This window comes from Chiloscyllium punctatum, chromosome 12, assembly GCF_047496795.1.
Source record: "Chiloscyllium punctatum isolate Juve2018m chromosome 12, sChiPun1.3, whole genome shotgun sequence".
Classification (NCBI taxonomy): Eukaryota; Metazoa; Chordata; class Chondrichthyes; order Orectolobiformes; family Hemiscylliidae; genus Chiloscyllium; species Chiloscyllium punctatum.
In genome coordinates, this window is record NC_092750.1 from 4,710,958 (window position 1) to 4,724,047 (window position 13,090).

The 13,090-nt window shown below is 49.0% G+C and overlaps 1 protein-coding gene across 1 annotated transcript in view; it reads right to left on the reverse strand.

The window, feature by feature from the left end:
* LOC140483463 (uncharacterized) overlaps positions 1–13,090 on the reverse strand; it is a 176,643-nt gene that overhangs the window by 17,892 nt on the left and 145,661 nt on the right. Inside the window, exons 15-16 of the mRNA XM_072581659.1 lie at positions 12,110–12,137; positions 827–870 (exon numbers count right to left, since the gene is read on the reverse strand). Of these exons, the coding sequence (XP_072437760.1) occupies positions 827–870; positions 12,110–12,137 (72 nt within the window). The remainder of the gene's footprint in view (positions 1–826; positions 871–12,109; positions 12,138–13,090) is intronic.

Here is a 13,090-nt window from a genome sequence, read left to right on the forward strand (position 1 = left end):
CACAATCAGTTCCCGTTCAGTCACTGGCTTCATATACCCAACAGCACAGGGTTAGATACAGAATAAAGCTCCCTCTATACTTTCCCCCATTAAACACTCCCAGGGACAGGGACAGCACGGGGTTAGATACAGAGTAAAGCTCCCTCTACACTTTCCCCCCATTAAACACTCCCAGGGACAGGGACAGCACGGGGTTAGATACAGAGTAAAGCTCCCTCTACACTTTCCCCCATTAAACACTCCCAGGGACAGGGACAGCACGGGGTTAGATATAGAGTAAAGCTCCCTCTACACTGTCCCACATCAAACACTCCAGGGACAGGGACAGCACGGGGTTAGATACAGAATAAAGCTCCCTCTACACTGTCCCCCATCAAACACTTCCAAGAAAAAAAAAGCACAGGGTTTAGATACAGAGTAAAGCTCCCTCTACACTGTCCCCCATCAATCAATCCCAGGGACAGGGACAGCATGGGTTTAGATACAGAGTAAAGCTCCCTCTACACTGTCCTCCATCAAACACTCCCAGGACAGGAACAGCACAGGGTTAGATACAGAGTAAAGCTCCCTCTACACTGTCCTGTCAAAACACCAGTTTATTCTTGCTGTGATGTTCTCTCATAATGAATCCTCTGGTTGTGAAGACGAGTTATCCTTAACCTGAAACATTATCTCCATCTGTCTGTCTGTCTGTCTGTCTGTCTCTCTCTGCAGATGCTGCCAGACCTGCTGAGTTTCTCCAGCTGGCTCTGATTTTATTTCAGACTTTGAGCATCCTTCACGTTTTGTTTTTGTTTTTGGAGAGTGATGTGTGTTTGGCTCTTACCAAATGATGCTCAGTTTCCAGTTGCAGACTTGAGACGCGCATCCCTGTACATCAGGAGGAGAGACAGAACACAAAGCTGCTCAGCTTGCTCATGGAGGTGTACGGCACAACCAAGAAAGCTCACACAATCTTACAGCACTGTGAGAGGCCATTCTGCCCATTGCCCCCGGACCGTCTCTTTGAATACGTTTGCCAATTCGTTCCACTGCCCTGCCCAATTCTCCTGTATGAGAATTTAATACACACTGTGTTTGTGAGTGGGAGCCACTCATCACTCAATCTGAGACTGTAAAAGGCCAATATGAATGCACTCACTCAGAGCAAAGAGTATCTGAGATTATAAACCATCCCTTAAACTCTCCAGTGAGGGTGCCAGTAATCTCCAATGACACTCTCATGGTCTGAATATGATTAGATTAGATTCCCTACAGTATGGAAGCAGGCCCTTCGGCCCAACAACTCCATACCTGCCTCCAAACAGTAGCCCACCCAGACCCATTTCTCTACTCTTTATTGACCTTGGACAAACACAACTATCACTATGGGGCAATTTAGCATGGCCAATCCACCCTGACCTGTACATCTTTGGACTGTGGGAGGAAACCCACGCAGACACGGGGAGAATGTGCAAACTCCACACAGACAGTCGCCTGAGGTGGGAATCGAACCCAGGTCCCTGGTGCAGTGAGGCAGCAGTGCTAACCACTGAGTCACCGTGCTGCCCTGATTAATGTATATTTGTTCTATCACTTAGTTTAAAGCATGAATTTTGAGTTAGTAACTGATGGGTTTCTGTGTGCCTGAAGCTGATAATTAACCAGTAGCTATTTCCGAATCCATGGTGATTTCTTATAAAACAGTTTATGAGAGTTACTTTGGTAGCTTAATATCTTAGAATTATACAACTTAGCAAGGGACAATGCAATTTCAAAGTTTCTATTGGAAATTTATGGGCTGGGAGGCTTCCATGTTTTAGTTTAAGGGAGGCCACATGGCATACAGAGAGAGAGATTTTTGGTTCGGTTATATTTTGGTTCAGTTATATTTGAGTGGGGCAGTTCTATGAAGTCCTTACATGAATTGAACAGTATTCTGAAAAAGAGAAGTGAGTAAAACTGGGCTACCTTAGCCTGAAGAGTGACACTGGAGGTACAAAGTTAAAAATCACACAACACCAGGTTATAGTCCAACAGGTTTAATTGGAAGCACTAGTTTTCGGAGCGCTGCTCCTTCATCAGGTGGTTGTGGAGTAACTGTTGTGTGACTTTGTACACCCCAGTACAACACCGGCATCTCCAAATCAGGACTACACAGGAGGTGTTAGCATAAAACCCTGAAGAGGACCTGGACCTGGGTTTGTTTAAACTCAGTTATTTGATAGCGAAAGGGGTAAGCTGTCAGCAGTTCCAATTTAGAAATGAAAGTTACAGTCACTGTAAACCTACCAAGGTACTAGAGAAAGAGACTTTGGTGGTGTGCTACACAAAGGTTGCTACTGGGTACTGTACAAAGGATTTTATTTAAAGAATGTTGTGGTGGAATATTTTAGGATTAATAGGATACGTATAAAACTCTTTGTGTTCTAAGTAAATGGATTGGTTTATTCTGTTTTCTGTATATCTCTTTTGTTTCATAAACATTGTTTTTATTATGAAAACTGAGTCACGAGAATTGTGTTTCAGTGAAAGATCACATTAAAACCAAGAAACAAAACAATATATAATCTATAAAGGCAGGTTTCAGTCAGGGATTGAACTAATGTCAGGTGGGAACATTAACCAACATTGAGGGAGCATTGTTACCATGGCTATCGGTTCAATGGGACATTAAATCTCTAACTAGATCAAAAAGATTTGAATCATAGAATCCCTACGGTGTGGAAACAGGCCCTTCAGCCCAACAAGTCCATGCTGACCCTCCGAAGAGTATCCCACTATGGAAAATTAGGAGCATGAAGGCATGGGAAGGGTTAAAGCATGGAGACCGCTGCTGGTTTGTTGTAAAGGATAGTGGAATGCTTTTACACCAATGAGCAGAGGAAGGTTGAGGCTGAAAGGTCACTATGGCGAGATGAGATAACACAGTTAGTAAAGTTAGCCTCGCCTGCTATTTATCATTATGGCCAGAGTTGGACAATAAATACTTGGGACATGGCGTTAAATATATAATTAGTAGAGTCAGCTTGAGACAGGAGATTATTGTAATAGATGGAATAGCTAAACATCTAATCATGACAGGTTAGTCTGGAATGGAAGATCACTGTAGCAGAGGTGATAATAAATATCTAATCATGATATTAGGAAAATATTAAGTAGGGTTTGGAATGAAAGGCCATTGATGCAGAATTGATAATAAAGTGTCTAATCGTGACATTAGAATAACATAAAGGAGACTGTAGGAAAAAGTATAGTGGCACAACTAAAGAGATAATGGGAACTAACATCACTGGTTTATTGTGTAGCTAGAGGGAGGTACTTTGATTAATATAGTTGGACATGCTAATAAGCTCACAGAAACATGATAAAAAGGATATAAAAATACATGGACCCCGAGGTTCGGGGGCATTTGAGAATCTGCTTTCTCAGTGTCACGGTTTTTTGTTTGCAAATAAAAGCCCTACTTCTTGAAGAACTCCCTGTGATTCTCTACATGCCAGACCCATTTCTCCACATTTTATCCCTGACTAATACACCAAACCTACACACCCCTGAACACCAGGGACAATTTAGCCTGGCCAATTCACCTAACTTGCACATCTTTGGATTGGGGGAGGAAACCCACACAGACAATGTACAAACTCCACACAGACCCAAGGCAGGAATCGAACCTGGGTCCCTGGTGCCGTGGGGCAGCAGTGCTAACCACTGAGCCACCGTGCCATCCTCCCAGAAAGGATCACCCCAGCCGGCACAGTATGAGAATTCTCCCCAGTGTCTTAATCAATGTTGCTCTCCCCTACACTGGGGAGACAAAATACCGACTGGGCATTCACTTTGCAGAACACCTACCTCTGTCTGTAAAAACTGACCCTGAGCTTCCAGTTCCCGGCCACTTTAACCCCCACCTCCCCTCCCCACCCCTCCCCACCCTTCCCCCCCCCCCCCCCCCCCCCACCCCCCCCCCCCCCCACCCTGTTCCCTGGCTGAGACCTCTGTCTCGGGTTTACTGCAGGGCTCCAGTGAAGCTCAGCACAAGCTGGAACAACAGCCCCTTATTTTCCGCTTGGGGACCCTGCAGCCTTCAGGACTCAGTGTGGAGTTCAATAATATTACAGTCTAATTCCATCTTCCATGTTTTTTTTTACCCTGCCCCACACCTGGTCCTGTCCTGTACAGGGAGCTGGTGAGGCCACACCTGGATTACTGTGTGCAGTTTTGGTCTCCTTACTTGAGAAAGGATGTACTGGCTCTGGAGGGGGTGCAGAGGGGGTTCACTGGGTTGGTTCTGGAGTTGAGGGGGTTGGTTTATGAGTAGAGACTGAGTAGACTGGGATTATATTCATAATAATGTGGAAGAATGAGAGGGGATCTTAGAGAAACATATAAAATTATGAAGGGAATAGATACGAGAGAAGTAGAGAGGATGTTTCCACTGGTGGGTCAAGAGAGCATGGTCTCAAAATAACGGGGAGCAGATTTCGGACTGAGCTGAGGAGGAGCTCCTTCACCCAGAGGGTGAATCTGTGGGGTTCCCTGCCCAGGGAAGTAATTATAGAGTCATTGAAATATACAGCACGGAAACAGACCCTTCGGTCCATCCCGTCCATGCTGACCCAGATATCCCAACTCAATCTAGACCCACCTGCCAGCACCCGGCCCATATCCCTCCAAACCCTTCCTATTCATATACCCATCCAAATGCCTCTTAAATGTTGCAATTGTACCAGCCTCCACCACATCCTCTGGTAGCTCATTCCATACACGTACCACCCTCTGTGTGAAAAAGTTGCCCCTTAGGTCTCTTTTATATCTTTCCCCTCTCACCCAAAACCTATACCCTCTAGTTCTGGACTCCCCCACCCCAGGGAAAAGACTTTGTCTATTTATCCTATCCATGACCCTCATAATTTTGTTAACCTCTATAAGGTCACCCTTCAGCCTCCGACGCTCCAGGGAAAACAGCCCCAGCCTGTTCAGCCTCTCCCTGTAGCTCAAATCCTCCAATCCTGGCAACATCCTTGTAAATCTTTTCTGAACCCTTTCAAGTTTCACAACATCCTTCTGATAGGAAGGAGACCAGAATTGCACACAATATTCCAACAGTGGCCTAACCGATGTCCTGTACAGCCACAACATGGCCTCCCAACTCCTGTACTCAATACTCTGACCAATAAAGGAAAGCATACCAAACACCTTCTTCACTATCCTATCTACCTGCAACTCCACTTTCAAGGAGCTATGAACCTGCACTCCAAGGTCTCTTTGTTCAGCAACACTCCCTCGGACCTTACCATTAAGTGTATAAGTCCTGCTAAGATTTGCTTTCCCAAAATACAGCACCTCACATTTATCTAAATTAAACTCCATCTGCCACTTCTCAGCCCATTGGCCCATCTGGTCCAGATCCTGTTGTAATCTGAGGTAACCCTCTTCGCTGTCCACTACACCCCCAATTTTGGTGTCATCTGCAAACTTACTAACTGTACCTCTTATGTTTGCATCCAAATCATTTATGTAAATGATGAAAAGTAGAGGGCCCAGCACCGATCCTTGTGGCACTCCACTGGTCACAGGCCTCCAGTCTGAAAAACAACCCTCCACCACCACCCTCTGTCTTCTACCTTTGAGCCAGTTCTGTATCCAAATAGCTAGTTCTCCCTGTATTCTGTGAGATCTAACCTGGCTAATCAGTCTCCCATGGGAAACCTTGTTGAACACCTTACTGAAGTCCATATAGATCACATCTACTGCTCTGCCCACATCAATCCTCTTTGTTAGTTCTTCAAAAAACTCAATCAAGTTTGTGAGACATGATTTCCCATGCACCGAGTTGTTTTCAGTAGAGACACCTAATCCTCTTTGCTCTCATTATTACTTCTTCAGCTCCTCCTCTGTTGTGACCTATTACTGTGTGCTTATCCCTCTCATACCTCTCTCTCCGGGCTCTGGCTATACCGAGTCACTCACCTCAATAACACCACCCTCAGCCTCAGCATAAATACTGTCCCCTCCCACATCTGCTTACAGTTCTGAAGAAAGGTTGCAGGAGCCAAAACGCTAACTGTTTCTCTCTTGACCGATGCTGCCAGACCTGCTGTGTTTCTGCAGCAATTTCTGTTTTACTTTCAGATTTCCAGCAGACACAATGTTTTGTTTTATTTACCAAAATGGTTGTTAAACAGATTATTTGTATGAGAGACAAGTCCTATTGAAGTGAAATTACTTTGAGTAAAACTCTGATAGTGTGGGTGATGGGGCAGGGGGTAACACTGTGATAGTGTGGGTGATGGGGCAGGGGGTAACACTGTGATAGTGTGGGTGATGGGACAGGGGTAACACTGTGATAGTGTGGGTGATGGGACAGGGGGTAACACTCTGATAGTGTGGGTGATGGGGCAGGGGGTAACACTGTGATAGTGTGGGTGATGGGACAACGGTAACACTGTGATAGTGTGGGTGATGGGGCAGGGGGTAACACTGTGATAGTGTGGGTGATGGGGCAGGGGTAACACTGTGATAGTGTGGGTGATGGGGCAGGGATAACACTGTGATAGTGTGGGTGATGGGACAGGGGTAACACTGTGATAGTGTGGGTGATGAGGCAGGGGGTAACACTGTGATAGTGTGGGTGATGGGGCAGGGGTAACACTGTGATAGTGTGGGTGATGGGGCAGGGGGTAACACTGTGATAGTGTGGGTAATGGGGCAGGAGTAAGACTGTGATAGTGTGGGTGATGGGGCAGGGGTAACACTGTGATAGTGTGGGTGATGGGGCAGGGGTAACACTGTGATAGTGTGGGTGATGGGGCAGGGGTAACACTGTGATAGTGTGGGTGATGGGGCAACGGTAACACTGTGATAGTGTGGGTGATGAGGCAGGGGGTAACACTGTGATAGTGTGGGTGATGGGACAGGGGGTAACACTGTGATAGTGTGGGTGATGGGGCAGGGGTAACACTGTGATAGTGTGTGTGATGGGGCAGGAGTAAGACTGTGATAGTGTGGGTGATGGGGCAGGGGTAACACTGTGATAGTGTGTGTGATGGGGCAGGAGTAAGACTGTGATAGTGTGGGTGATGGGGCAGGGGTAACACTGTGATAGTGTGGGTGATGGGGCAGGGGTAACACTGTGATAGTGTGGGTGATGGGGCAACGGTAACACTGTGATAGTGTGGGTGATGAGGCAGGGGGTAACACTGTGATAGTGTGGGTGATGGGACAGGGGGTAACACTGTGATAGTGTGGGTGATGGGGCAGGGGGTAACACTGTGATAGTGTGGGTGATGGGACAGGGGTAACACTGTGATAGTGTGGGTGATGGGACAGGGGTAACACTGTGATAGTGTGGGTGATGGGGCAAGGGTAACACTGTGATAGTGTGGGTGATGGGGCAACGGTAACACTGTGATAGTGTGGGTGATGGGGCAGGGGTAACACTGTGATAGTGTGTGTGATGAGGCAGGGGTAACACTGTGATAGTGTGGGTGATGGGACAGGGGGTAACACTGTGATAGTGTGGGTGATGGGGCAGGGGTAACACTGTGATAGTGTGGGTGATGGGACAGGGGGTAACACTGTGATAGTGTGGGTGATGGGGCAGGGGTAACACTGTGATAGTGTGGGTGATGGGACAGGGGTAACACTGTGATAGTGTGGGTGATGGGACAGGGGTAACACTGTGATAGTGTGGGTGATGGGACAGGGGTAACACTGTGATAGTGTGGGTGATGGGGCAGGGGGTAACACTGTGATAGTGTGGGTGATGGGACAGGGGGTAACACTGTGATAGTGTGGGTGATGGGGCAGGGGTAACACTGTGATAGTGTGGGTGATGGGACAGGGGTAACACTGTGATAGTGTGGGTGATGGGACAGGGGTAACACTGTGATAGTGTGGGTGATGGGACAGGGGTAACACTGTGATAGTGTGGGTGATGGGGCAACGGTAACACTGTGATAGTGTGTGTGATGAGGCAGGGGTAACACTGTGATAGTGTGGGTGATGGGACAGGGGGTAACACTGTGATAGTGTGGGTGATGGGGCAAGGGTAACACTGTGATAGTGTGGGTGATGGGGCAGGGGGTAACACTGTGATAGTGTGGGTGATGGGGCAGGGGGTAACACTGTGATAGTGTGGGTGATGGGGCAGGGGTAACACTGTGATAGTGTGGGTGATGGGGCAGGGGTAACACTGTGATAGTGTGGGTGATGGGGCAACGGTAACACTGTGATAGTGTGGGTGATGGGGCAGGGGGTAACACTGTGATAGTGTGGGTGATGGGGCAACGGTAACACTGTGATAGTGTGTGTGATGAGGCAGGGGTAACACTGTGATAGTGTGGGTGATGGGACAGGGGGTAACACTGTGATAGTGTGGGTGATGGGGCAGGGGTAACACTGTGATAGTGTGGGTGATGGGACAGGGGTAACACTGTGATAGTGTGGGTGATGGGACAACGGTAACACTGTGATAGTGCGGGTGATGGGGCAGGGGGTAACACTGTGATAGTGTGTGTGATGAGGCAGGGGTAACACTGTGATAGTGTGGGTGATGGGGCAAGGGTAACACTGTGATAGTGTGGGTGTTGGGACACGGGTAACACTGTGATAGTGTGGGTGATGGGACAGGGGTAACACTGTGATAGTGTGGGTGATGGGGCAACGGTAACACTGTGATAGTGTGTGTGATGAGGCAGGGGTAACACTGTGATAGTGTGGGTGATGGGACAGGGGTAACACTGTGATAGTGTGGGTGATGGGGCAATGGTAACACTGTGATAGTGTGTGTGATGAGGCAGGGGTAACACTGTGATAGTGTGGGTGATGAGGCAGGGGTAACACTGTGATAGTGTGGGTGATGGGGCAACGGTAACACTGTGATAGTGTGGGTGATGAGGCAGGGGTAACACTGTGATAGTGTGGGTGATGGGGCAACGGTAACACTGTGATAGTGTGGGTGATGGGGCAGGGGTAACACTGTGATAGTGTGGGTGATGGGGCAACGGTAACACTGTGATAGTGTGGGTGATGAGGCAATGGTAACACTGTGATAGTGTGGGTGATGGGGCAGGGGTAACACTGTGATAGTGTGGGTGATGGGACAGGGGGTAACACTGTGATAGTGTGGGTGATGGGGCAGGGGTAACACTGTGATAGTGTGGGTGATGGGACAGGGGTAACACTGTGATAGTGTGGGTGATGGGACAACGGTAACACTGTGATAGTGTGGGTGATGGGGCAGGGGGTAACACTGTGATAGTGTGGGTGATGTGGCTGGGGTAACACTGTGATAGTGTGGGTGATGGGACAGGGGTAACACTGTGATAGTGTGGGTGATGGGACAGGGGTAACACTGTGATAGTGAGGGTGATGGGACAGGGGTAACACTGTGATAGTGTGGGTGATGGGACAGGGGTAACACTGTGATAGTGTGGGTGATGGGGCAGGGGTAACACTGTGATAGTGTGAGTGATGGGACAGGGGTAACACTGTGATAGTGTGGGTGATGGGGCAACGGTAACACTGTGATAGTGTGGGTGATGGGACATGGGTAACACTGTGATAGTGTGGGTGATGGGACAGGGGTAACACTGTGATAGTGTGGGTGATGGGGCAGGGGTAACACTGTGATAGTGTGGGTGATGGGGCAGGGGGTAACACTGTGATAGTGTGGGTGATGAGGCAGGGGTAACACTGTGATAGTGTGGGTGATGAGGCAGGGGGTAACACTGTGATAGTGTGGGTGATGGGACAGGGGTAACACTGTGATAGTGTGGGTGATGGGACAGGGGTAACACTGTGATAGTGTGGGTGATGGGGCAGGGGGTAACACTGTGATAGTGTGGGTGATGGGGCAATGGTAACACTGTGATAGTGTGGGTGATGAGGCAGGGGTAACACTGTGATAGTGTGGGTGATGGGGCAGGGGTAACACTGTGATAGTGTGGGTGATGGGACAGGGGTAACACTGTGATAGTGTGGGTGATGAGGCAGGGGGTAACACTGTGATAGTGTGGGTGATGGGACAGGGGTAACACTGTGATAGTGTGGGTGATGGGACAGGGGTAACACTGTGATAGTGTGGGTGATGGGGCAATGGTAACACTGTGATAGTGTGGGTGATGAGGCAGGGGTAACACTGTGATAGTGTGGGTGATGGGGCAGGGGTAACACTGTGATAGTGTGGGTGATGGGGCAACGGTAACACTGTGATAGTGTGGGTGATGAGGCAATGGTAACACTGTGATAGTGTGGGTGATGAGGCAGGGGTAACACTGTGATAGTGTGGGTGATGGGGCAACGGTAACACTGTGATAGTGTGGGTGATGGGACATGGATAACACTGTGATAGTGTGGGTGATGGGACAGGGGGTAACACTGTGATAGTGTGTGTGATGAGGCAGGGGTAACACTGTGATAGTGTGGGTGATGGGACAGGGGGTAACACTGTGATAGTGTGGGTGATGGGGCAGGGGTAACACTGTGATAGTGTGGGTGATGGGACAGGGGGTAACACTGTGATAGTGTGGGTGATGGGACAGGGGTAACACTGTGATAGTGTGGGTGATGGGACAGGGGTAACACTGTGATAGTGTGGGTGATGGGACAGGGGTAACACTGTGATAGTGTGGGTGATGGGGCAGGGGTAACACTGTGATAGTGTGGGTGATGGGACAGGGGTAACACTGTGATAGTGTGGGTGATGGGACAGGGGGTAACACTGTGATAGTGTGGGTGATGGGGCAACGGTAACACTGTGATAGTGTGGGTGATGGGACGGGGGTAACACTGTGATAGTGTGGGTGATGAGGCAGGGGTAACACTGTGATAGTGTGAGTGATGGGGCAACGGTAACACTGTGATAGTGTGGGTGATGGGACAGGGGGTAACACTGTGATAGTGTGTGTGATGAGGCAGGGGTAACACTGTGATAGTGTGGGTGATGGGACAGGGGGTAACACTGTGATAGTGTGGGTGATGGGGCAGGGGTAACACTGTGATAGTGTGGGTGATGGGACAGGGGGTAACACTGTGATAGTGTGGGTGATGGGGCAGGGGGTAACACTGTGATAGTGTGGGTGATGGGACAGGGGGTAACACTGTGATAGTGTGGGTGATGGGGCAACGGTAACACTGTGATAGTGTGGGTGATGGGACAGGGGGTAACACTGTGATAGTGTGGGTGATGAGGCAGGGGTAACACTGTGATAGTGTGGGTGATGGGGCAACGGTAACACTGTGATAGTGTGGGTGATGGGACAGGGGGTAACACTGTGATAGTGTGGGTGATGGGGCAGGGGTAACACTGTGATAGTGTGGGTGATGGGACAGGGGGTAACACTGTGATAGTGTGGGTGATGGGGCAGGGGGTAACACTGTGATAGTGTGGGTGATGGGACAGGGGGTAACACTGTGATAGTGTGGGTGATGGGACAGGGGGTAACACTGTGATAGTGTGGGTGATGGGGCAGGGGTAACACTGTGATAGTGTGGGTGATGGGACAGGGGTAACACTGTGATAGTGTGGGTGATGGGACAGGGGACAGTATCAATCATCCGCACCCTTGGTGTTCCTCAGAGTTTAAACAAATCAACGTTGGGACATATACTTCCAACTGCCCTCAGGGTTCAATCAGAGATTGTATGTATTAATGCCAGAATTCATTTTAATAGAGAACACATGGAAACTGTTTAAAAAGTTTAGAAATTCAGATATTTGGTCTTTCCTTAGTCCACAACATTTTATCTCCAGAACGATGACCCAAGTAAAAACCCCTCAAACCAACACTGTCCCCCACCAAACCCTCCCAGGGACAGGGACAGGGACAGCACGGGGTTAGATACAGAGTAAAGCTCCCTCTACACTGTCCCCCATCAAACCCTCCCAGGGACAGGGACAGGGACAGCACAGGTTTAGATACAGAGTAAAGCTCCCTCTACACTGTCCCCCACCAAACCCTCCCAGGACAGGGACAGCACGGGGTTAGATACAGAGTAAAGCTCCCTCTACACTGTCCCCCATCAAACACTCCCAGGGACGGGGTGGGGGGTGTGGATCACGCCCAATGAGCAGCCAGGTCAGTCGGACAGGGATCGGCGAGGGTAAAGGTCACCTGGTTCTCACCTGCCTCGGATGCGATTTTCCTGGATTTCTGTGAAATGAAACAAATGGCAGCAGTGAGTCTACAACAACAACCTGCATTTGTATATCGATACTTATGTGAGGAAAACACTCTGAACCCTTGTGGAGGAGCAATTTCAAAGCAGATTTGATTCTGAGTCATTTACAGAGATATTCCATAATGTGTTCCCAACTTTCTCGAAGGTATTGCGGAGAGGGAAGAGCTGGAGGATCAGAGGCTTATGGTGGGAATTCCTGAATGCACGCTTGTCAATATTGGAGTGATGGCAACTGAGAGAGACAGAGGTCAGGACGATATGGAATAGAGGTGTTGGAGGGCAGTGCCCTGGAGGATGGTCCAGCTGTCGAGAGGGGCCAGATTTTATAGTCGAGGTGTTGGGATCGTGGGAACTGAACTGGTTTCTGAAAAAAAAATCAAATCACTGCCAGTGTGATATGTTCCATGTGCTCCCTGTAAGTTAGGCCTGAGTAATGTACACCATATAGACTGGGGTCTTGTTGAGTCAGATATCTTGAAGTTTATTTACCACACAGATAAAATCTCAGTCTCAGTCTGGAATCTGTTACTACACCTCCGACAACTGAGACTGTGGCGAAGCAGGTACCATTAGACAGGAACACTGTTCTGTCACCTCAATCCCAGGGGGCAGTGCTGGTCAGCGAGCGTGGGAGTAGGGGGAAATGGTCGAAACTGGGCCTCGGGACTTCAGCAGCAGAATGTGAGTTGAGCAGAATGAGTGGTGATCTCATGTTGGATTCTTCAGGGGCTTGACAGGGTCAATGCTGAGAGGATGGTTCCCCTCATGGGAGGGTCTGGGACCAGAGGGCACGGCCTCAGAATAAAGGGGCACCAGTTTCAGACTGAGATGGGGAGGAATTTCCTCTCTCAGAGGATTGAGTGTCTTTGGAACTCCTTACCACAGAGAGAGCTGTGGGGGCAGGGTCCTTGTGGTTATTTAAGGC